General features: G+C 35.0%; 1 protein-coding gene across 4 annotated transcripts in view; it reads right to left on the bottom strand.

Annotated features, from left to right (window-relative positions):
- FER (FER tyrosine kinase) overlaps positions 1-26,480 on the bottom strand; it is a 432,134-nt gene that overhangs the window by 214,053 nt on the left and 191,601 nt on the right. For 3 of the 4 annotated variants that reach the window (XM_047778393.1, XM_047778394.1, XM_047778395.1), the window contains 2 exons: positions 22,931-23,023; positions 8,116-8,319 (listed from right to left, as the gene is read on the bottom strand). In XM_047778393.1, coding sequence (XP_047634349.1) covers positions 8,116-8,319; positions 22,931-23,023 — 297 coding nt within the window. The remainder of the gene's footprint in view (positions 1-8,115; positions 8,320-22,930; positions 23,024-26,480) is intronic. The other variant, XR_007134557.1, reaches the window with a different exon arrangement.

Raw genomic sequence — 26,480 nt, 5'->3', positions numbered from 1 at the left:
CCCCAATTTTTTTTTTTTAGGGCCATGGGTGCAGCATATGGAAGTTCCCAGGCTAGGAGTCGAATCAGAGCCACAGCTGCCAGCCTACACTTCAGCCACAGCAATGTGGGATCCAAGCTGTGTCTGCAAACTATACCACAACTCAAGGCAATGCTGGATACTTAACCCACTGAGCAAGGCCAGAGATTAAACCTGCATCCTCATGGATGCTAGTCAGGTTCGTTACCACAATGGGAACTCTTTGCCTAAATTTCCTACCTCTTTGTCCCTACTAACTTTTTCTCCTTAGAACTTATCACTGTCTAACATCACATATGTTTTACTTATTTATCTTGTTTATCGCCTATCTCCTCCTCTAGAATACAGGCTCCTGAGGTGACAAATTTTTACATTTGTTTTGTTCATCAGAGTACCCCTATGGTCAAGGACAGTACCTGGCATATACTGCCTAGATAAATAAACACGTGTGAAAGAAGGAAATGCAATGCATATAAAATGACTATAAAATTAAAGGGACAAGTAAGACAACTTAACATAATGCGTACTGGAAAATTTACACACACACTGACATAGACTCAAGATACCCCAGTACAATGTTTCATAAAAAGTAAATAATGAGGAGTTCCCGTAATGGCTCAGTGGTTAATGAATCCAACTAGGAAACATGAGGTTGCGGGTTTGATCCCTGGCCTCACTCAATGGGTTAAGGATCCAGCATTGCCATGAACTGTGGTGTAGGTCGCAGATGCGGCTCGGATCCTGAGTTGCTATGGTTCTGGTGTAGGCCAGTGGCTACAGCTCCGATTAGACCCCTAGCCTGGAAACCTCCACATGCTGTAGGTGGCCCTAGAAAATACAGAAAGACCAAAAAAAAAAAAAAATTTAAAAATTTAAAAAAGTAAATAATGAGATAAAGTTCACACAGAATGAAATTTCAATCAGCCACTAGTGTCAAAATGCTTTATATAAATTTCTAACATGCCTCTTATAACTAGAGAAATAGTGAATAAAATAATGGTAATTTTCAGTTTGCATTTCTTAAGAATATACCTAGTTTTTAATCTAAAGGTAGTTTTCTGTCACTGACACAGTAATTATGATGGACTAAATACAGTTATATAAGCAACAGTAATTCCTTCATGGGCTAAAATAAGACACAGATTCATAGCAATTTTTTTTTTTTTTTGGTCTTTCTGCCTTTTCTAGTGCTGCACCTGCACCATGTGAAGGTTCCCAAGCTAGGGGTCTAATCAGAGCTGTAGCCGCCAGCCTACACCAGAGCCACAGCAACTCAGGATCTGAGCTGCATCTGAAACCTACACCACAGCTCACAGCAACACCGTATCCTTAACCCACTGAGCGAGGCCAGGGATCGAAGCCGCAACCTCATGGTTCCTAGTCGGATTCATTAACCACTGAGCCATGACAGGAACTCCCACAGCAATTATTTTTTTAAAGCAATCCCTCTGACTCAGTGAAGTTCTGAGTGCTAATAGTGCAAAACGAATTATTTCACTTTTATAAAGATGGAGATAAAGTAATGAATCTAAAAATGATGCAAAAAATGTTTGTTTATAAAGTTCATCCAAGCAACTAAGGTCAAGAATAGTACATTCACAGAAGGCCCATGCACTGCTGCTGAGACTGTAAACTGGTTCAGTCAATATGGAAAAAAGAATGGTGTTTTCTCAAAAAATTAAAAATATAACTATCATGGGATCCAGCAATTCTACTTCTTGGTATTTTTCCGAAGAAAATAAAAACACTAATTAGAAAAGATATATGCATATATGATCCCTATATTTACCACAGTATTGTTTAAAATAGCAAGATATGGAAGCAACCTAAATGTCCAATAATAGACAAATGGATAAAGACGATAGACATACACACATACACACACAATGGACTCACCCATAAGAAAGAATGAAACCTTTCCATGTGCAATAACAATAAGTGAAACAAGTCAATAATAAGTGAAACAAGTCAGAGGAAAAATATACTATTTTCATCTAAAAAAAATAAAACAAACATAACAAATAGAAATAGACTCAAAGATAGAAGACAAACTGGTGGTTTCCAGAGGGAAGGGGGTAGGGGGGAGTGAAGAAATAGGTAAGAAAGATCAAGATGTACAAATTTTTAGTTACAAAATAAATGTCATGAGGATGTAATGTACAGCATAAATAATACAGTCAATACTAGTGTATAACTTTGTATGGTGACAGATGGTAACTAGACTTTTTGTGGTGATCATTTTGTAGTATAAAAATATTAAATCACTCTGATGTACACCTGAAATTAATGTAATATTGTAAGTTAATTATTCTCTTTTAAAAAAATTATTGGAGTATAGTTGGCTTACAATGTTGTATTAGTTTCAGGTATACAGCACTATTAATCAGTTAATCATACTTCAAATAACAAAAAGGGAAAGATAGTACATCCACTAAAAGAGTTAAGAATTTATTTTTTGTTTTTTTCTTTTTAGGGATCCACCCACAGAAGATGAGGTTCCCAGGCAAGGGGCTGAATCAGAGCTGCAGCCACCAGCCTACACCACAGCCACAGCAGCGCCAAATCCAAGCTGTGTCAGATCCGAGCTTCTACCTGCACCACAGCTCATGGCAACAACAGATCCTTAACCCACTGAGCGAGGCCAGGGATCAAACCTGCATCCTCATGGATACTAGTCAGAATTGCGTCCACTGAGCCATAATGGGAATGTCAAGAATTTGTTTCTTGATACACTTGAATATCCAAATATTATATTTGACCTTGTACAGATCTATGTAAATTTCTTATATTTCAGATGACCTGAGGTTGGGTTCACATATAGATGGACTCTTTTTAAAGTTTTTTAACATGGCTTTAATAATAAAATAAAAGAGAATCCAGATTAACTTTTAAATAAGAAATTTCTCTTATGTGAATTCCAAAAGAAGCAATTAAAAAAAAACAGTAGAAAAGAATTAGTTTTTACAAATTCTTATAAAGATCATTTTGTTGACTATCATTTGTATTACATTTAAAAAACTATTTAATATGTCATTTAAAAATAATTAGTGTAAATAAAAAATGTGGTATGACTAAATTTTTGTAAAATAAGAATTGTAGAGATATGTATAATTAGAATATATTTTTAAAAATCTCAAAGAATATACAATGAGTCCATAAGGGAGTGTTATTGTAAAGCATGTGTTTCATGACACATATTTCTGAATTTTAATGCTGAGTATGAATTACTTTTGTTTTAAAAACATTTCCTGTATCTAGAATTTGTTCCTGACTTATCAGTGTACTACTTAAGAATCAATCATGCATATAGATGACAAACACATTAAAAGGAGAATCAGATTTTGTTGCTATACACATTTTGTTGCTACAGGGGTATTATTATGCAAGGAAGTCAGACAGAACAGAATAAGCACAAAAAAGAGAAGGAGAATCAATGAATGTGTAATTTGAAATAATATGCCTGAGTAGATCTCCTGAAAAATAACTGAGAAAGAATCTATCATGCTTAAGGAAAAAGAAAACAGGAGTTTCCCTTGTGGCATAGTGTAAACGAATCTGACTAGGAAACATGAGGTTGTGGGTTCGGATCCCTGGCCTCACTCAATGGGTTAAGGATCTGGCGTTGCCATGAGCTGTGGTGTAGGTTGCAGACGTGGCTTGGATCCTGCATTGTTGTGGCGAAGGCTGGCAGCTGTAGCTCTGTTTCGACCCAGAGCCTGGGAACCTCCATATACCACAGGCGTGGCCCTAAAAAGCAAAAAAAAAAAAAAAAAAAAAAAAAGAAAAGAAATGAAAAAAGAAACAAAAAGAAGGAAAAGCATTTCTGAAGGAAGCCTAGATGAATAAGGTGAATAAAAACAAAGGTTAAATTTTTAGGTGACACCTAAAAATAAAAATATAAGACATAAATTTCAGCTTTCTCAGATGAAAATGGCACAGTGAATAGTTACAAAACTAATTAAATAAGGACACAGGAAGGATTGCTGGGGAATCTGAGAAATAATATTAATAAGATTTTGGCATGGCTTTTCCTAGTTAACTTTTATTCATTCTTCAGATATCGTCTCAAACTCAGCCTCCTCAAGTTTCGCAGCTAAAATCTTTCATTGTATTGTGTGTTTTTTCAGCACTGACTGTAGTTTATAATTATATATGTCATGTGTGATTTACCAAAGATCGTGAGCCTCCCTCTAGACTGAAGCACCACCATTATATCTCTGGGCCTTAAAAAGTACTCAATTAGTATTTCCTGGAAACAAATTAATAAGGATTTGGAATGGGTTTGTTTTATTGTTAAGAAGGAAGTCTCCTAAGTTCCTAATTGTGTGTCAGTGGCACAGAAAATGAAATCTTACAATGGCTTTGTTTTGACTTCAAGCCACTTATTGAATCCTTGAATCCCTGAATGGCTGGAGTAGAACAGTTAAAATAATCTTAAGTGTGCAAGGATCAGGCCACAAACTTGGAATTAACTGCCATCCAAACAAGTTTTGGATCTCTACTCACTTTCACTGTGTTTTCCTTAAAAAGCACATTTAAAAGAGATTGTGGCCACAAAAAAAAAGTCAACCCATCTGGTACATTCAGAGACTATAGTCAGCTCAAAGTGAAACTTACACGATAAAACATCCAATAAGTATTTGGTGAAGGAACTGATGAACTAATACACCAGGAGGTCCAACCTCGCATAGCAATTACTCACAACTCGACTTTTGTGTTATATTTGTTTTATTGACCCATTTCCCTGGGCCTTATAGAATACTTGCTCAATTACCATTTCCTGAATGAACAAGTGAAGAAATTTAAAAATGATGACGTGCCATTTTATAGAGGATTTTCCACTGCATCTTTAATATTTCTCTGTTCATGCATTCTACTAATGTCTCACTAATGTCTCTACTAAGCTCACTGAGCAGTAGGCCATACATTTTCAGTTTCACCTCCCTACACTGCATAACATGATACTTTGTCAAAATGTGTTTTTATCAAAGACATCAGATAAATTAGACAAATATGAATTGGTACTTTCCTATTAATAATAGCATAAAAAGTTCTTCCTGGAGTACTTTTGTTTTATCATATGTACTTCTATTTATCATATACAAAAGCAAGGATTTGATTATATACTAACTTATCAAATGGAATAATGCTATTTGAATCTCTATGAAAATCCATGGACATTTATGACACAAAATAAACAGGTTTAGGTACAAACTCTATGACCTTATATCGAACACCATAAACAGGTCAGTAACTATGGAAGTGGTCAGTAAATAACACGAGAAGTGCACCAAGATTCGGAGGCTTAGATATGCTCAATATATCTGGCTTTATGAAATTAATATAATTAGGATCCAATGAAAAGCGTAGCTCTTCTTGCTTGAACTAGCTAAAACAACAGATACTCTCTGCTAGAGCAGTAAAAAGTGTAAAAATTGAAAGTATCTGCATCCATCTTGATCAGTCATAAAGTTCACAGCATGGCAGTTTCACACCATGTTAAAAAATAACGATGATATGCATACAAAAATAAAGCTTCAAAATAACTGCCAAACTAGACTGTAGTTGACAGAGATAGTGTTGCTAAAAATAACATTACTTGTGATCAATGAATACCTCAAACCTAAATAAATGAATTCTAAAACAACTTTCATTACTATTTAAACGTCACAAATAAATATCAAGAGGAACCAAAAATTTTTGGTTTAATGTTTCCAATTATATTGATATATCTTACAAAGTATGTTTTCTTGAATAAAGTCATCCAACAATGGTAAAAATGCCTAACTATCTGCATAGCACTTTACATGTTAAAAAGAATACATTCACCATTTGACTGTCCCAATCACTCTTATCAGCTATTACCCCATTACTTCCTAAATGACAGAGCCAGCAAAGTACAGATCTGGGACTGAAACCTAAGTCTCCACTGATCCACTGTTAGACATTTTTTCCATTCTCTAAAGTCCAATATTTCTTTATGTCTTTCTCTTTTAGAACACCTGTCCCCTTATTCATGCTCTTCTTTTATAATCTACTACTGGATTATAAATTCATTGATTGGAAATATAATAGGCAATCATTAATATCTAGCAATGAATTTCCCCACTTTTAGGTCTGCTTTCAGACAACAGGTATCTGAGGAAGGTAATGGGATAATTTTAGACCATGTAAGATTCACGTACACAAAAAGAAAAAGAATTAAAAATTCAATAAACTGTCTATAAAACCTTAAAACTCTCATTTTTCAACTGATTGAAGAACTCATCACTATATAGAGAGGGTGAACTAAATAAAATTAGGCAGTGGAAAACCTGGGGCATTTTACAGAAATAAACGCACTCTCATTTTTAATACAGATCTGTGCACAACTTCAATGACAGAGGAAGCCAAATAAAACCTTTAAATGTGAACTTGTAACAATGTCTTATTTTTAAAATATATTAGACAGTTCCCTTAGTCACTTAAAATAAAATGCCAATGTTAAAGACAAGTGATAATTTGCAAGTGGACCCTTTCCTTTTGGTTTCAAAGAATCCTAGTTTAAATTCCTATGGTTACATTTTAAATCTTAAGAATAGGAAATGAGGGAAACATTTCAGTCTTATTTAATGTATGACGTATTTCAAAATAGTAACTTTAAGAGCTTAGAAAATAGAAGGAGCCATTCATATAAGTTGTAGTTAGCTTATACTTTACCTATGATCTTTCCTTCTACAATTCTCATACCACTTTACAAATACAGCCAACATGGTCACAGGTTATAAAAAAAGAATTTGTCTACATCCGTAACTCAAAGACATATACAAATTATAAAGAGTTTGTCAAGGAAATAAAGAATGAATACTATCAGAAACAGAAGGTTGGATGTATGAGAGCAGGCAAATATAATTATCAAATTGAGGTCTGAATATTATGAAAAATCAACAATAGTGTGAACGCTATAATACACACTTTAATGGCTTTATATTAACCCATCTGAATGGCATCTATTTTAATTTAAATATAATTCCTAGATGTGATTATAGTAAATACCACTTTTAAATGGTGCTTTTATGGTATATGAATTTCACCTCAGAATTCTGTCTATAAATTACATAGCTAACATAATATGTAATGTATATTATCATTAGATGATCTGTATGTAATTACATATGAACTAAAATACACATGTTCCTAAAACTCTCTAAAGTTCATCTAATGATAATGGTTCAATCTTCTTATAAGGTAATTAGTATCAATCTAGTGCCTGGATAGAAACTGAAATCCTAGAGACAGCCATCCTGAAAACTGAAAATGCATGCCATTTGCAATGTTGGGGTGAAAAATGACAAAAAGAGGTATCAATTTCTTCATATGCTAAAAACATTAAAATTTTCTCAGCAGTTAAACAAAATTTTGAGATCACTCTTCATCTGCTTAATGCTTAATAAAGAATGTAACAAACAAAATAAGTAGTTTAACAATACTTAAATAAATGTCGACAAATAAATCAGTGTTAGAAAATGGAATGTAAATAGATCATTTAAAAATTTCCCTCAATTTCTATTTATTGCTTATTAATGCCAACAAATAATAGTTTTTCACAGAAAGAGAAAAAAAACCCTCAATGAATCATAAAAGCAATTCAACTATCACTGTCCCATTCATTACAGAATTTCATTATTATGATTTAATAAAATAATTTCTTTAAAAATCTCTCATGGTAACATTTTCGAACAATTTTAGGGGCTAGTTTTAAGAGTATAAAATTCATAATTTTCTCCAGAAAAAAAATTATGATAATCACATTATTTCTTTTATTTTTTAACTTAAAGTATCTTCAAATTTAAATATTTTAAATATTTATGAATTTAAATTTAATATAAATCTGTAACAACTTATAATATTTTAACTTATAATATTTTAAAATACGTATTTCCTTTAAAAGATTAACATTTTAGTGAATTCTGCATCATTGCATTTAAGGAATTCAGGAAAAAGAAAAATTAAGTGGTAAACTTAACATTACAGGCATTTATCACAAACTATTCATTTTATTAAAATTATGCAATGAACTACATCAAAACATATATATAAACTAAATTGGAAACGTACATCAACATATTGTATGATAAAGTGTCTCCTTTGTCCATCAGAAAATACAGAAAGGACATATTCACCAGGTTTCCCATGACTCTCTCGCACCAAGAAGTCTCCTTGTTGTTTTAACAGATCTTGCGCTTCTATTCTGGGAATTGCACCATGGTACCAGTCCTGTTCTGCCAGAGGCTTCTCAATTATAGGGATCGAATCACAGAACTTGAGTAAATATTGAAAAAAAAAACTAAATTAGAGAAAAATAGCAATTTTTTTCTGGTAAAATTCATAGCAATTATAAGTACTTCTTACATGTGTTCCTCCCTTTGACCAATTAAAAGTTAAATGATAAGTCTGAAATTTTCATAACCTTTAAAGAAAATATTTACTGCAGCACCGGTGCTAAAGTTTAGCACAAATACATGTCCATCATACTTTAAAGTTATTTGCTTTTTCTATCATACATAGATAGGTACACACAATATTAACATTTAGAGATAGCATTTACAGTCTTATTCACCACTTCATAAAATAAATCTATACATTTAAAATTTTTCAATCAGAGTTATGATGAAAAGGGTGTATTATCAGAGAAATCTACCACAAAACAACCTCATTTTTTAAAAATTAAAAGTTGAGTTAGGGGAGTTCCCTTCATGGCTCAGTGGTTAACGAACCTAACCAGGATCCAAGAGGATGTGGGTTCAGTCCCTTGCCTCACTTGGTGGGTTAAGGATCCCATGCTGCCAGCAGCTATGGTGTGCTCTGATGCAGCTCTGCAGATGCAGCTCTGATTTGACCCCTAGCCTAGGAACTTCCATATGTCATATGCCATGGGTTTAGCGCTGAAAAAGCAAAAAAAAAAAAGTTGAGTTAGGCATTCTCTGGTGACTCAGCACATTAAAGATCCAGCAATGTCACTGCTATGTCACTGCTGTGGCTCTGGCTACTGCTGTGGCATAGGTTCCATCCCTGTTCCAAGAATTTCTGCATGCCACAGGCACAGCCAAAAGAAAAGAAAAAAAGTCATGTTTTATCTTTTAACAAAATCATTTCTTAATCATATGGCTGTGGACTGTCTACCTCATGGGTCCCAGGAGCACTAAAGATTCACTTGATGCTGCCTTGTTGCTGTGCCTTCTCATTCTTATCCTTAGGCCCTGGACAGCCTTAATGATTACCTATGTCACATATCTGGTCCTGATCCTGTACAGTGAGGACCAACAAGATCCTTGGATGAAATAGCATTATTGAAACTACCAATGTGGGATTACAAACATATGGCAAAAAACAAGGGAGAAATATAAACAAGAGCACAGCAGGAAAGCAAATTATCTGTTATTTTAAGAGGCCAGATGCTAATAACAAATAGTGATAACTAAGCTGGTTATGTTTCCTTGAAACATTTTTAATTAATAATAGATGAATCACATGTTTTCTGGTTATAAGAAAAAGCTATTTGTATGTTTATTCTTATCATCCACAGAAACCTCATGGTAAAAGTACTTTATGGGTAAAATATAATAATGAGTACTAACTCTGAAGGTTCTCAAGATACAATATGTACAATGCTCCATGAGAAGTGCTTTATAAATTGGGAAAAATAGAATTAATAATAAATGAGAGGCAAATAATCACATTCTTCAGGTTGATATTATGAAATCTGCATAGAGAGCTGCTGTTCCCCAGCCCCTACACAATACTGTTATGAAATGCAGGCTGATCTCACTATGGGTATATGTGGACATATATGTGCTCAGACACACACATGGGAAAGGTTGTACATATCCCGTCTCAGTCTAGCAGGACTAGTCCTGTTCCAGGACTTCCCTGGAACACTGGAAAGAATGTTTTTATTAAGAGGATTTCAATTACACTTCAATACCATTTTGCAAGCTTGACAGTAATAGAATACAGGATGTATCAGCAACAAAATCCAGCCTCCCCAAAGCCTTTACAATGACATCGAAAATGAAATGAAGGCGTTCCCATTGTGGCTCAGTGCTAAAGAACCCGACTAGTATCCATGAAGACTTGGGTTTGATCCCTGTCCTTGCTCAGTGGGTTAAGGATGCTGTGTTGCCATGAGCGGCAGTGTAGGTCACAGATTTGGCTTGGATTCTACATTGCTGTGGCTATGGCATAGCCCTGCAGATGAAGCTCTGATTTGACCCCTAGCCTGGGAACTTCCAAATGCCTAAAAAGAAAAAAAAAATGAAATGAAGCTTTTGATTTTGAATATCACATCTTTCTAAGCCTAAGTGAGGAAAGACTTTTTTGTCATTATCTAAAAGTTTTGCCACAGACATAGAGAAGTCTCCTTTTTAAAATGTATAGTAATCCAATACAGTTAACAAGTTATAATCAATAAGACAAGCTTTCTGATAGACCAGGATAGCTGTTGAGTTAGTTATTTTCCCTGAGCCTTGTTCTTAAAGAATATTCAAGCAAAAACAGCTTACTGAAATAAAAAGATTAGTTTAAATGAAGACACAATATACATACATATAGTTGGCTTTTTAGGGCTGCACTTGAAGCATATGGAAGTTCCCCGGCGAAGGGCTGAATTGGACCTGCAGTGGCCAGCCTACATCAGAGCCACAGCAATGCCAGATCCAAGACACATCTGCAACCTACACCACAGCTCATAATAACGCAGGATCCCCGACTCACTGAGCAAGGCCAGGGATCAAATGCACATCCTCATGGATACCAGTTGGGTTCATTACTACTGAGTCACAATGAAAACTCCTAAATGCTTTTTTTTTCTTGACCTAAGAATAAGAGGCTATTTTTTCACTCTAGTTCAAACCAATTCCCTAAGTATGTGATGAAGATTTGTATGCATTTATCTCTAACATTTGAGCACAAGATGAGCTCCTTTTTTGAGAGGCGAAGACAAAAATGTTAAAAAAAAAGTCAAAGTCTAGATTTTATTCAAATTAAGTACCCAAATAAGAAACCATTAAAAAAAAAAACTAAAATAAAGCAGCATGGAAAATATGCACATAAACCTCTCAATGAGCTTGAACAAGCTATATAAAACTTCAAACACTAACAGTAAAGTTTTTTACAAATTTTTAGTAATCATAAAAAGACATTTGGAGTTCTCTTGTGGTGCAAAAGGGTTGGAGGTATCTTTGATGCAGTGGACTGTGGGTTTGATCCTCATCCTAGAACACTGTATTAAGGATCCATCATTGCCACAGCTGCCATGTAGGTTGCAACTCTGGCTCAGCTCTGATCCCTAGCCCCGCAGCTCCATATGCCATGGGGTGGCCAAAGAAGAAAAAAAAAAATGACATTTAATTCCTTTCTATTCTTATATAAATTTAGTTATAGTTTAATAATCTAAGTAATGAATTATTTCAAATACACTAGGGTGACTGACTTCAAGTAACTCACAGGATTTTAAACATTTCTCAAAAATTCCATTAAAAACCCCTTTAATTTTTTTTTTTTAATTTTCCCACTGTACAGCAAGGGGATCAAGTTATCCTTACATGTATACATTACAATTACATTTTTTCCCCCAGCCTTTCTTCTGTTGCAACATGAGTATCTAGACAAAGTTCTCAATGCTATTCAGCAGGATCTCCTTGTAAATCTATTCTAAGTTGTGTTAATTTTCAAGCTATGTATCTCTGGGAAATTTTAAGGGGAGATTAAAAATCAAATGGCATATAATCAGAAGTAAGAGAATCACCAAACACTAGTAAGAGGTGAGAAATATTGGCCTACTGAATGTGAATCTGCCTGCTGCTAGTAAAAGCTACCTTCAGTGAAAGGGAAATGAAACCTTCAGCAGGAAAAATGAATTTTATACCATTTAGAGTCTGATGGCTGAACAATTGCTTAAAATAAAATGAAAGCATGAAGTATAATGCTCTTCCTGCTACTTTTTTTTCAAATTTCTAAACAGCTATGTTTTGAATTTATTAAATGAGTTAATTATTAAAATAATGAAAAATAAAGAATATTCTGGATATTTGATCCTCACAGTTGTTTGCCTTCCAGCTGGACAAACAGGATGTATATCAATTGAAGCAGCAGTTATATGTTTAACAGACTCTAAGGCCTATATGCAAATCTACAAATTCTAAGTTTTATAGAAGTAAAACTGATCATTTTTAATGCACTGATGTCTTAGTTATTTTTGTTATTAAGACACTTTACCTAATGTTCACTTGCTACTATGAAACTAGAAACAAAACTCTTTTTCACAAATTTCTTAATAATTTTTCATACTTTTTGAGAATTTGTTTAGTCTTTAGCTAATACTATAACTGTGGACTGGGAAGAATTACAGGTTGACTAGAGACTCACTCACACAATTCTTCCCAAAACTTTACTTAAAAAGACAGGCAATCAGGCCAAATTCAAATACTACCTTACTTCCACAACTTCTCGTTTCCTTGATTGCCTTTTTGTGCCCCTACCTGGATCTCTAACAGGAGACATTAGCTGTAGCAAAATATATTTTCTTAAAGGTCACTCATTTTTGGTCTCACACTTCTGCTTCCTCCAATACCTTCTGATTTCCCCTGACTTCGCACATTTTTTATTGCTTCTTTAGGTCTCTTATTCATCTTATCTTTATTAGTAATCATTGTTTTTTCTCTTTATTATTTTTTACCCATTTACTTTTTCCAGTTGTGCTTGTGACTCTCATCGATCCTCTCATCAGATCATTCCACTGCGTTTTTTTTCTACAAATTTATTTTTTCAGAATCAAACATCCTTTCCTTAAGGCTCATACAATGTTACGTGTAAAATGTGCCACAGCATCAATAATAGCATTTTAGTCCACTAGCAGTATTCAGTGTTACTGTTATATTACACATCTCAACTAAAACTATCATCAGATCATTCTACTGAGTCAGTATGAAATCACAGCTCAATAAATTTAAACATTTTATCAACACTAAGATTGCCTATATAGAACAAAGTATCAGTCTGACATGATCTGGGTCATTTAAGCATTTGAGCAAACATAAAAAATAGACTTCCTCTCTATTCAGTGAAGTTATAGAAAATAAATCCTGATAAGTTCTTCTAATACTAGTGATACAAAACTTACAATTCTGGGAATAAAATTTAGTTTTCTTATACATGACTAACCATATTGGAGAATTCAGTGTATTTATGGTAGTGATATGATGCAAGAAATTTAATTTTTATTTTCCCTTGTTTCTCATTTTTCTACATCTTAGTGCCTGGGCAAAAAAGAATAAATAAATAAACAAAAAAACAAATACCTTAACAGTAAAGAAAGGTGGGGTTCCCGTTGTGGTTCAGCAGCTGAAGAACCTGACTAGTATCCATGAGTATGCAGGTTCGATCCCTGGCCTCACTCACTGGGTTAAGGATCCTGTATTGCCACAAGCTGCAGCACAGGTCATGGATGTGACTCAGATCTTGCATTGCTGTGGCTGTGGCATAGGCCAGCAGCTACAGCTCCAATTCGGCCCCTAGCCTGGGAACTTCCACATGACATGGATGCAACCTTAAAAAGACAAAAATAATAATAACGATAATAATAATAAAGGAAGACAACTAAGGTTTAAAATATATAACATTTAGGCTTAAATTAACAACATGCCTTGTCAGAGGAAGTACAAGCTTGCTCTAAAAGACTTGAAAGAAAACACTAAACAAATAAAAATAAGTTCATTATGTTATGATTTACAAGAACTATATCCCACTATGCCAATGGTGGAAGCCAAGCATTATAATACCAATGTCATAACTTATGTACAACTTAAACACAGATGAATTATAATTTGCTGATTTTCTAAAAAGAAGCAAACAAGCAAATCTTACTATGTTATTATATGTATTGGAAGCATATCTTTATTTTTTAATATTTTTATTTCCTAAATTCAAGTATAAAGTATTTCTAAAATTAAAATAACCTAGGAGTTCTTGCCGTGGCTCAGTGGGTTAAGAATCTGACTGTAGCACCTCAGGTCACTGCGGAGATATGGGTTTCATCCCAGACCAGTCCAGTGGGTTAAAGGATCTGCTGTTGCTGCAGCATGAAGTAGGTCACAACTATGGCTTGGATTCAATCCCTGACTTGGTAATTAAGATATACTTTGGGTGTGGCCATAAAATAAATTTTAAAAAAATTAAAATCACCTATATGTTTACAGATTATAGAAAAATACTAATTTTAAGGAGACAGATGTTGAATAATTTAGTTTTTCTGATGTCTAGGGAACAGTTATCTGGAACAAAATGTGTTTTATTCTGGTTTTAAAGAACATTTTTCAGAATGCTGCTATTATAAGGGTGTTTTGCACTACATAGATCAGTAAACAACCAGTACTCACTAGGGGTTGTAAAATGGAACAAAATATTTGCTCAGCACTTACAACAAAAATTCTACAGAAAAACAATCACTCTGGAGAGAAGGCAGTATTGTGGACATGACTAGAACAGATCTCATCAAATACAATGTGGTTTAAAAGGCTTTCAATGGAAATGGCCTCTCATGATTGCCAGTAGGCTTTCAGGTTATGCAATGAATCCTGTCTAACAACTTTGGCCTTGACTTCAGAAGCAGTCTATGAGAAATAGTTTGCAATGCAAATTTATGACCTCCTAAAGCATGGAAAGATCCTGGATGTGGGGCAGATCTCAGTGAGGGGAGGTGCTATGAATAGGTTAACACCTTCAATACAGTGAGGAAAAAGAACACATGCTTGCAGCTGATGTAACATTATTAAAATACTAATCTGATCACAACAATAAATATTAAACATCTACCCTCAGATACTATATTCAGTTAAAGCCAAATTCAATAATGAGCTAACTATCTCATATTCCTCCTTCCAGCAACAATGCTGATTAAAGTGTTCCATTAGACTGTCTTTACAGGTAGCTCTACATTTTAGCCACACTTAAAAATGGTGAATTTAACAGCTATAACATATACAACGGGAATACTATTACAATTAATTCACTTCTCTATGTATAATGCAATTAGTTGTTTTATCTAAAATTGTTTCATAGTTCCAATGTTTATTTCAGTAAAGAAACAATAATTTAACAGCTGCTGCTTTTTTCATATTTTAAATTAAATATGGTTCCACATACAAAACAATGCATTTGGACATCTACCTCATACCATATACAGAAATTAACTCACAATGGATTAAAGACCTAAGTGCAAGAGTTAAAACTATACTCTCAGAAGGAAACACAGGTGAAAATTTGCATGACCTTGCATTAGACAATGGTTTTTTAGACATGACACCAAAAGTATGTGCAATGAAAAATAAATAAGCAGGACCTTGTAAAATTAAAAACTTTTGTGTGTCAAAGAGCACTATCAAGAAAATGGAAAGACCATTCACAAGGTGAAAAAAAAATCTTTCAAATTATATATTTGCTTGTATCAAGAATATATAAATACCTCATAACTTAATGAAAAATACCAATTAAAAAGTATACAAAGGATATGAATAGTCCTATCTCCAAAGAACATATATAAGGGCTAATAAGCACATTAAAAGATGCTCAAGATCATTAGTCATCAGGAAAAATGTAAATAAAACCACAATGAGATACCACTACATACCCACTAGGATGTCTATAATTTTTTAAAAATGTGAAAATAACAAGTATTGATATTACAGAGAAACTGGAACATCATATACATCATATACATTGTTGGTGGGAATGTAAAATGTTGCAACCACTGTGGAAAACAGGCTCAAAAACTTAAACATAGATTTATGATATAACTCAGCAATTTCTAAGTATATAACTCAGAGAACTGAAAACAGATATTCACATAAAAACTTGTACATGAATGTTCATTACAACATTATTCATAATAACCCAAAGATGGAACGACCCAAATGTCTATCAGCTGATAAACGGATAAACAATATGTGATAAATCCACATATCAGAACATTATTCAGTTATTCAAAAGGAATGAAGTACTGTCACATGTTACAACATGGATGAACCCTGAAAACATTACACTAAGTGAAAGAAACTAGACACTAAAAGGTCACATACTGTATGGCTCTACTTATGTGAAATGTCCAGAAAAGGCAAATCTACAGGGATCAAAAATTAGATGAGTGATTGCCAGAAAACTGAAAAGCGTGTAGAGGGGATTGAGGCTAATTGCTAATAGGAATGAAGTTTCTTACTGGGGAGACTGGAATGTTCTACAATGATATAGTGGTGATGGTTGCACAATATGAATATACTAAAACCATTGTGAAGTATATCACAATAAAATAATTTCAATCGGCTTAAGTTTGCCATTTTGGCGGGGTTTTTTAAAAAAAACATTTTTATAAAGAAAAAAATCATTTGTAACAATTAAAAATTTTCCTTCTTCTCTGTTACTTTTACCAAATTAGCATACTCAAAAAAAAATACTAAATTATGTCAGAAAAATACCTGAAATTACAATTAAGTAGGTTCTAAAATTTTATCCATCTTACATTATCATACTTAACACCTGAAATCTTGACATTCACATTAAGACTCAAGACTTCAGATACCCACGGAGGTCAGGGGAAAACCTCCTTCTTCAAATAATTGGGATACCTAACACCTTACAGAAATCATTCTTTACTTTTAGTCAAGTGTGCTATCGCATAAAAAACCACAGACTGCCTCAGTCTTTTTAATTCATGAGATTACAAAATGAACCAGGAACTACCAAAGGACATTTAACTGATGGAGACAATGACGACCTTAATCATGAAAATAAAAATGTGATCACCTGGATGGAGGAAGGGAACAGTCCCTGGAATTCTCAATTATAGAAGGAACAGTTTATTAGATGAAATAGGTATTTCAAAGCTTCAAAGATATTGATAAGTTTATAAGAAATGTAGATGTGAATGAGGTACATATTTTGTGGGAAAGGCACTTTGTTTCAGGTAAAAGCAGTCTGTAGATACCACATTTTAACCTACATGGATCACTGTCAATTTAGTAATTTTACTTAAAAACAGGGTAAATACCACTTTTAAGTGGGGAAAACAATACATAAATACTTTCAGATGTGAAAAAAAGTTATGGTTTATACATTAATGTATGAAGATTGTGCAGATTATACCTGGCATACTTTAAGGGTAGCCGACCCTATACAACTTCATCCTAATGAGCAAACTGGATTTCTCCTCTGTTTCTAAATGTAAATCAGGGTGTCTTAAAAGGAAAAAGCCTCCCTTATCCTCTGGTCAGATATGATTTATCAAAACAGGCTCTAGCTAGAGCTGAAAGCTGAAATTCCCATAACTATGAGCTTCAAAGTAACATATGCAACATGAGGTTGCAGGGCCACTCCTGCACACCTAGACAGCTGTCTTGAGGGTACAAGGTTCTCAAGCATCCCAGGTTATGAGGGAACAAACCAAGGAAATATGGAAAAATTTAACCCATTACCACAATCATAGCATTCTTATTTTCCTAACAACACCAGCTAAACATCTTAAGCTCTAAATTTCACTCTCCCACATTTATGTCTAAAAATAAACCTGAAGGAAATCTTGGGTTTATAATGGGACTTGGCTCTCAAGTATTTAAAACATTTTACTCCAGTCAAGATTGATCTTTAACAGCACACAGGAAATGAAAGGGTGGGGGCCATCTTTGATAAATTAGCTCACCAATAAACAGCTATTAGTTGCTGGCACAAAGACCTCTGACCTAAGTGAAATAAAAGTGAGTTAACAACTTTCTGTGTTTCAATGATTCATTTTAATGTTATATAATTTTATAAAGGGCTCACTGAGGTATTCAAACATTTCTTTTCAAGAGCTTGTTTGTTTTTATTTATTATTTTTATGCCACACCTGTCACTTATGCAAGTTCCTGGGCTAGGGGTTAGATAGGAGCTGCAGCTATGCCCTACACCTCAGCCAAAGCAGCTGCAGATCCAAGCCATATCTATGACCTATGCCACAGCTCACAGCACTGCCTGATCCTTAACCCACTGAGTGAGGCCAGAGGTCAAACCAGCATCCTCATGAATACTGTGTCACATTCTTAACTCATGAACCACAACAGGAAATCAACTATTTCAATTGTTTTTAAATATTTCCTTTGAATAACTGTTTTTCCTTTTTCTTCTAATAAAAATTATCAAAAAATTCTCCTTATTGAACCTCTGAAACTTCTCATAAATTCTTAATCAAGTCTTCTACTCTTTATTTTGTATGTCAAATCATAATAAACCAAGTCCTATGAACTAGTATTTATCTGTAAGTTTGTAAGTCATTAATGTAAGAAAAAAAGAGTAGGAAATCAGACTTGAAAGAGATTTACTCTATCATGTAGCTTTTGCCCATAATTATTTTCATTTTCATTTGGTATTTAATGCCACATGAGATGGTATGCATTAGTTCACAGCTCCCTCCCTAATGCCAGAGAATACTTTTGTAATCGGAAGTGATAATGGAAGCATCAGGCAGAGTGGTCCCTACATGCCATGGGCTTTGGCTCCCATCCAACCAGGTGGTTCCTCGCAACCTCATAGTCACCTATACTTTTGTGAGGCACCAACATCAGCTTCATACTTGGTCTCAGGGGGAAATAAGAAGAAAATCTCCAAGGACTGATGGAGAGCTTCCAGGGGACTGACTCAGATTTTACTCTCTGAAGACAACAGAATGAAAAAGGAGATAAGAAATCAGTTTTTTATGAACTTTGTGAGCAAAAACCCAGCAAAAAATAAGGGACTCAGGGATTAAGATAGAGGAATAAAAGGACTGGAGCTTAACTTCCCTCCTAAAAAACAACAAAATTTACAACCAAATACTGAGCAATCTTCAAACAAATGGACTGAAAACTTTCAAAAAGATATCCTACTCCAGAAGACGAAGAGGAGGCCACATCAAGAGGTAGGAGGGACGATTACATGACATAAGCAACCCCATACCTCCTGGGTGGGAAGCTCCACAGACCGAAAAGTAACTGGTTCACTGAAACTCACCTACAGGAGTGGGAGATCTGAGCCCCACATCAAACTCCCACGTGTGGGGATCTGGCACTGGGAGAAAGAGCCCCTGGAGCATCTGGCATTGAAGGCCAGTGGGGCTTGTGCTCAGGAACTCCACAGCACTGGGGAAAATGGAGACCCCATTCTTGAAAGGCACACACAGATTTTCACATGCACTGGGTCCCAGGACAAAGCAATCTCCATAGGAATCTGGGTCAAACCTGACTGCAGTTCTTGGAAGACATCCTGGGAAAACAGGGGTGAATGTGGCTTGTTGTGGGAGGACATTGCAAGCAAAGCTCTCGGGAAAATTCAATAGCATGCCTTTCTCTGGAGGTGGCCATTTTGGGAAAATCTGGTCTCACCTATTAGCACTGAGAAGCCCCAGGGCAAACAACAATCCAGGTGGGATCACAGCCCCACCCCTCAGTAAACAGGCTACCTAAAGACCCCTCAGGCACAGAGCTGCCCCAACCTCACCCAGAGACAAAGACCCATCCACCAAAGGGATAGGAATAAGTTCCACCTACCAAGGGGCAGGCATCAGTCCCTCCCATCAGGAAGCCTACAGAAAGACCCAGTACCAACTTCAGCCACAAGGGGGGCAGACGCCAGAAGTAAGAGAGGCTACAACTCTATTACCCGTAAAAAGGTCACCATACCAAACACCTATAAAAATGAGAAGACAAAGAACTATAAATCAAATGAGGGAGAAAGAAAAAACCCCAGAAAATCAGCTAAGTGATCAGGAGATTCTCAGCCTCCAGGAAAAAGACTTTAGACTGTTGATGCTGAAGATGATGCAAGACATTGGAAATAAACTGGAGGCAAAGATGGATAACTTACTAGGAAACACTGACCAAAGAGATACAAGATATAAAACTTAAACAAGAAGAGATGAAAATACAATAACTGAAGTAAAAAATTCAATAGAAGCAGCTAACAGTAGAATACAGGAGGCAGAAGAACGAATAAGCAAGGTGGAGGATAGATTAGTAGAAATTACGGATGTGGAACAGAAAAGAGAAAAAAGACTGAAAGGAAATGAAGAGAGTCTCAGAGAACTCTGGGACAACATTAAATGCACCAACATCTGTATCACAGGGATGCCAGCAGGAGAAGAGAGAGAAAGGGACAGAAAACATATTCCAAGAGATAATAGCCAAAAACTTCCCTCACATGGGGAAGGAATCACTCACTCAAATCCAGGAAGCACAACGAGTACCATATAAAATAAGCCCAAGGAGGAACACCCTGAGACACATATTAATCAAATTGACCAAAATTAAAGACAAAGAGAAAATCTTGAAAGCAGCTAGGGAAAAGAAACAAATAACATACACGGGAACAGGTTTTTCAGCAGAAACTCTGCAGGCCAGAAGGGAGTGGCATGATGTACTTAACGTGATGAAAGGAAAAAACCTCCAACCAAGATTACTCTACCCAGCAAGGCTCTCATTCAGATTTGAAGGAGAAATTAAAAGCTTAACAGATAAGCAAAATCAATGAGAATTCAGCAACACTAAACCAGCCTTACAACAAATACTAAAGGAACTTCTCTAGGTGGAAAAGAAAAGGCCACAACAAGAAACAAAAACACCACAAAGGACAAGGTTCACCAGTAAAGGTATATATACAGTAAAGATATGAAATCATCCATGCACAATTATGCCACCAAAATCAGAAATCATGAGAAGAGGTGGGTACAAATGCAGGACACTGGAGATGAACTTGCAATTAAGAGATGAACAACTTAAAACAATCTCTCATAAATATAGACTCACATCAAAACTTCAGAGTAACTGCAAACCAAAAATCTACAATTGATATACATACAAATAAGAAAAATCAACTCAAATACAACACTGAAGATAGTCCTCAAACCACAAGAGGAGAGAACAAGAAGGGAAGAAAAAAGAGCAACAAAAACAAATCCAAAGCAATTAATAAAATGGCAATAAGAACATACATATCAATAATTACCTTAAATGTAAATGGACTAAACGCCCCACCCAAAAGACACAGACTGGCTGAATGGATACAAAAACAAGACCCATGTATATGTTGTCTTCAAGAGACCCACTTTGCTTCTAGGAATAATGGAAGCATCAAAGGTTATAATATAAGTTAAAAATCTCTCTTATATAAAAACACATTTTTTTTCTTTTTAGGGCCACACCTACAGGATATGGAAGTTCCCAGGCTAGAGGTCGAATCCGGGCTGCAGCTGCCATCCTACACAACAGCCACAGCAACTTAGGATCTGAGCCACATCTGCAACCTACATCATAGCTCACAGCAACGCCAGTTCCTTAACCCACTGAGCAAGGCCAGGGATCCAACCCACATGTTCATGGATACTAGTTGGGTTCTTAACCCACTGAGGCACAACAGGAACTTTTATAAGAACATAATTTTCTTCCTTTTTGTTAATTAAAATATCTAGTGCTTTGTCTCAATTGTGTATAAAAGACCACTGCTTGAGTGCAATAAATAAGAGAACATGTGTTAAATGTTAAAATTGAATTATAGCAAATAAATCAAAATGTGAATGGATATTTAACTGATGTACAGTTAAAAACACTTTTTTTTCCTTAAATAAGAGTAGGTTACATTGGCTTAGCTAAACTTTTAAGTAATAATAAATACTATTATGGTATTATTCTGGACTAGCCAATGGGGGCCTACTGTATAGCACAGGGTACTCAACCCAACATTATGTGATCATCTATATGGGAAAAGAATCTGAAGAAGAATTGATGTGTGTGTGTGTGTGTGTGTGTGTGTGTGTGTGTATAAAACCGAATCACTCTGTTGTACATCAGAAATTATTACGACATTGTAAATCACAATATTTCAATAAAACTTTACAAAATGAAAAGTAAAAAATATTATTCTGTATAAACTTAGCAAGATGGGGGGATATGTAATTAGTTTGTACTGAATAATTTTGTCTTGATCACATTCAGTAAAATATCATTATAAAGCTCTACTTTGAGACATGACTAGAATTAAAAAATTGATGATTTAGTTTATAGACAATGAAGTAAGAAAAACACTTTATAATTTCATTATATAAAAGGGATAAAAATATTTTTTATCTTGTTGACTACAGCTGCTATTACTAGGGATAATTAATATTCTATGTATAACTGTGATATACCAAAGCCAAATTTCAGACTTCAATTTTCTAACTAAAATAGTCTCAAAAATATAAACATTCATATAAACTGATACATTAAAAAATATATATACAATCCCTATTATAAAAATGTTTTACTGTAAAAGAAATTTATTTGTATGTTTCTTCTAATAAAGCCCCAAAGTACATAAAATATTACCTGTAATTACTCACATGTAGTATAGAAAGATTACAATACAAATTTATTTCTTTCCATCTGACATCAATGTCACATGGGATTTTACTATATGCATATATACACAGATTCATATGCATGGAAAAAGTTAAACTGTGTACTTACCTTTCAATTTTTTTTTTTTGTCTTTTTGCCATTTCTAGGACCGTTCCCATGGCATATGGAGAGTCCCAGGCTAGGGGTCCAATGGGAGCTGTAGCCGCCAGCCTACACCAGAGCCACAGCAACACGGGATCTGAGCCGAGTCTGCAACCTACACCACAGCTCACGGCAACACTGGATCCTTAACCCACTGACTGAGGCCAAGGATCAAACCTGCAACCTCATGGTTCCTAGTCTGATTCTCTAATCACTGAGCCACGACGGGAAGTCCACCTTTCAATTCTTAAGAACAGATTTACATATGATATTCACTAATATATCAGAAAAAAGCTAGACAATAACTATTTTCAGTAGTATATAGAGTTCATTCTACTTACTGTTGAAGAGCCCAGGGCAGATTTTGGAGACCTAATCATGCCAGCAATTGAATGACGAATAGACTCAAATTTGGATAGCCTCTCTTTTCTTTCCTGGAAAGATTAAGAAAGAATCCATCAGAAATAGTAAACTATCCGGTACATACACAAGCTTATGTTCATCCATTCCATCTTCCAAGTAAATAAAATGTAAACTTAACATTAAAGATGAAAAACAACCAAATGCACATAAACTCTGCAACATTTAACTTCCCTGGTCCCTCAATAAATGTCAGGATTTGGGGGAAAATAAGACAGAAATATAAATTCATGAGATGAAAGGGAACAAGAAATGTAATGGAAACAAAGAAAACTAGGTATTAGCATTCAGGGAATAAGAAAGACACAAACTAGAAGGAAACGATTTAACATAGATTTCAGATAGTACTGTAGTTGTGAGGGATTTTGAAGGGAAAGGAAAAAAAAAAGGTAGAGGAGGAAACAGAATTATGTGGGGCACATTTTTAAAGAGTGAATTTCATGTAAGTAGCTTGAAAGTTTCCCAAAGATTCACGTGATGATGATGCTGATGATGACGACGACAACATCGCTGATGACAACGAAAGAGGAGAAAGTAAAATAAGGAGGTGGTAACAGAACTACCACTAAGAAAAGTAAATCCAGGTTGCTATTTGCTGTAAGATGTGTATTTCTGAGGATCACACACCACGAATGAAGAAAACTTTTCCTTAAAATCCCCAATGCTTAGATCCATTTCGCAAGCACAAGTGAATGTTGTTAAGTAAGAGGGCAGGAAGAGGAGAGAGAAGGAAAACAAAAATGAGAACATGGAGGTAAGAAGGAGAATGACAGCAAAGCATGGGTGAGGCTTTGTCAATAATGACCACATTTCAACTGTTAGTAGCAAAGAACAAGATATCCTATGGCTAAATGCTATATTTCCATACATCTTCCATCAGCAGTAATGCTCAATTAAACTGGTCAGTGGAAAATAACTAGAATAGGCCACAAACAACATCTGTTTCCTTTTGTAGATGAAAAACACCTCCTGCCATAACAGCAAACAAAGGAGGCTGAGGCATCAAGCCATCAGCCACTGTAGCCACCCCAAATGTGCACCCTGAAGACACTGAGGATGGAGAGCAAAACGATACTAGCTATACACAGTTAAGGTGCATATCAAAGGCATGATTTCACTAAGCCCAGACTCTTGGATCTTCATACACAAAAAAGTACAACATTCATTACTTTGAGATGTCTGATTTTCTTAACAGTAGTCTTTTGATGTTCCAACTACCTGACTTTCGTTGTAAAAACTCCCATACATCCTGGCTCCACACTTAACCCCATTGGAACAGTCCCTCAGAGCTATCTGAAAAGCTGTCTCCTAGGTCTAAATCCTCAACAAGTCCTCCAAATAAAATATAATTCTCAACTTTTAGGCTGTTTATTTGTTGTTCAGTTGAACCTTTGTCTCCAATACTTAGTGTATGTCTCTGTATATAGAAAACACACATTTCTGGTCACATGCTACCTATAAACACCATAGTAGCTGAAATTTAACTTCTGTCTCTCCACTTGCCTACTCTCACTTTATCTGCTTTCATTCTAATAGTTGTGGTACTATTGGTTTTTATTATTCTACAAATATATGCACATTACTAATTTAAAATAATCTTAGGGTAACTTTTAAATAGAACAGATAGTTTCTTTTTCACTATCATCCCTTAAATTACAAACTTGATTATGATTCTATGTAAATCACTATTTATACCTCCATTTGATACTACAAAATGGAAAAGATAATACAAGTGTTTCACAGAGGGAACTTATATAAATAAACTACTCCAAGTAGTTAAAAATTAACATGTTAAAAGCATTTACATATTTAATAAAATTTACTTTTTAAAAAGTGAATATTTCCTATAGTACATTTTTTGTACTTGAAATTAATTATATTTTGAAGTTTAATATCAGTAATTCTGGAATTCCCATTGTGGCTTAGTGAGTTAGGGACCCTGTGGGCTCTATGAGCCCTCTATATGACTTTTTTTTTTTGTAGAAATCTAGGTGAAATTTATTCTTTTTTTATAATGATTTTTATTTTTTCCATTATAGCTAGTTTACAGTGTTCTGTCAATTTCCTACTATACAGCAAGGTGACCCAGTCACACATAAATGTATACATTCTATTTTCTCACATTATCATGCTCCATCAAAATGACTAGATACAGTTCCTAGTGCTATACAGCAGGATCTCATTGCTTATCCATTCCAAAGGCAATAGTTTACATCCATTAACCTCAAATTCCCAGTCCATTACACTCTCTCCCCCACCCCCTTGGCAACCACAAATCTGCTCTCCAAGTCCATGAATTTCTTTTCTGTGAAAAGGTTCATTTGTGCCATATATTAGATTCCAGATATGAGTGATATCATGGTATCTGTCTTTTTCTTTCTCACTACTTCACTTAGTATGAGAATCTCTTGTTCCATCCATGTTGCTGCAGATGGCATTATTTTGTTCTTTTTTATGGCTGAGTAGTATTCCATTATGTATATATACCTCATCTTCTTAATCCAATCATCTGTCAATGGACATTTAGGTTGTTACCATGTCTTGGCTATTGTGAATAAAGCTGCAATGAATATGTGAGTACATGTGTCTCTTTCAAGTAAAGTTTTGTCCAGATATATGCCCAAGAGGGGGACTGCTGGGTCATACGGTAGTTCTATGTATAGTTTTCTAAGCTACCTCCATACTGTTTTCCACAGTGGTTGTACCAATTTACATTTCCACCAACAGTGCAGAAGGGTTCCCTTTTTCCCACATCCCCTCCAGCATTTGTTATTTGTGGACTTATTAATGACGGCCATTCTGACTGGTGTGAGGTGGCACCTCATAGCAGTTTTGATTTGCATTTCTCTAATAAACAGGGATGTTGAGCATTTTTTCATTTGCTTGTTGGCCATCTGTATATCTTCAATTGGGTTGTTGGCTTTTCTGCTGTTGAGTTGTACAAGTTGCATCATCTGAAACTATTTTCTCCCATACTGTAAGTTGTCTTTTTGTTTTTTTATGGTTTCCTTTGCTGTGCAAAATCTTGTCAGTTTGATTAGGTCCCACTGATTTATTTTTGCTTTTATTTATGTTGCTTTGGGAGACTGACCTGAGAAAACATTTGTAAGGTGGATGTCAGAGAATGTTTTGCCTATGTTCTCTTCCAGAAGTTTGATGGTGTCTTGTCTTATTTTTAACTCTTCAAGCCATTTTGAGTTTATGTTTGTACATGGTGTGAAGGTGTGTTCTAGTTTCGTTGGTTTGCATACAGCTGTCTGGCTTCCCAGCAATGCTTGCTGAATAGACTTTCATTGTCCCATTTTATGTTCTTGCCTTCTTTGTCAAAGATTAATTGACCATAGGTGTCTGGGTTTATTTCCGGGTTCTCTATTCTGTTCCATTGGTCTGTATGTTTGTGTTGGTACCAGTACCACACTGCCTTGATGACTGTGGCTTTGTTTTATTGCCTGAAGTCTGGGAGAGTTATGC

The sequence above is a fragment of the Phacochoerus africanus genome, chromosome 4 (assembly GCF_016906955.1).
Source record: "Phacochoerus africanus isolate WHEZ1 chromosome 4, ROS_Pafr_v1, whole genome shotgun sequence".
Lineage (NCBI taxonomy): Eukaryota > Metazoa > Chordata > Mammalia > Artiodactyla > Suidae > Phacochoerus > Phacochoerus africanus.
The sequence above is the reverse complement of the archived record's forward strand: the minus strand, read 5'-3'. Positions and strand labels throughout refer to the sequence as shown.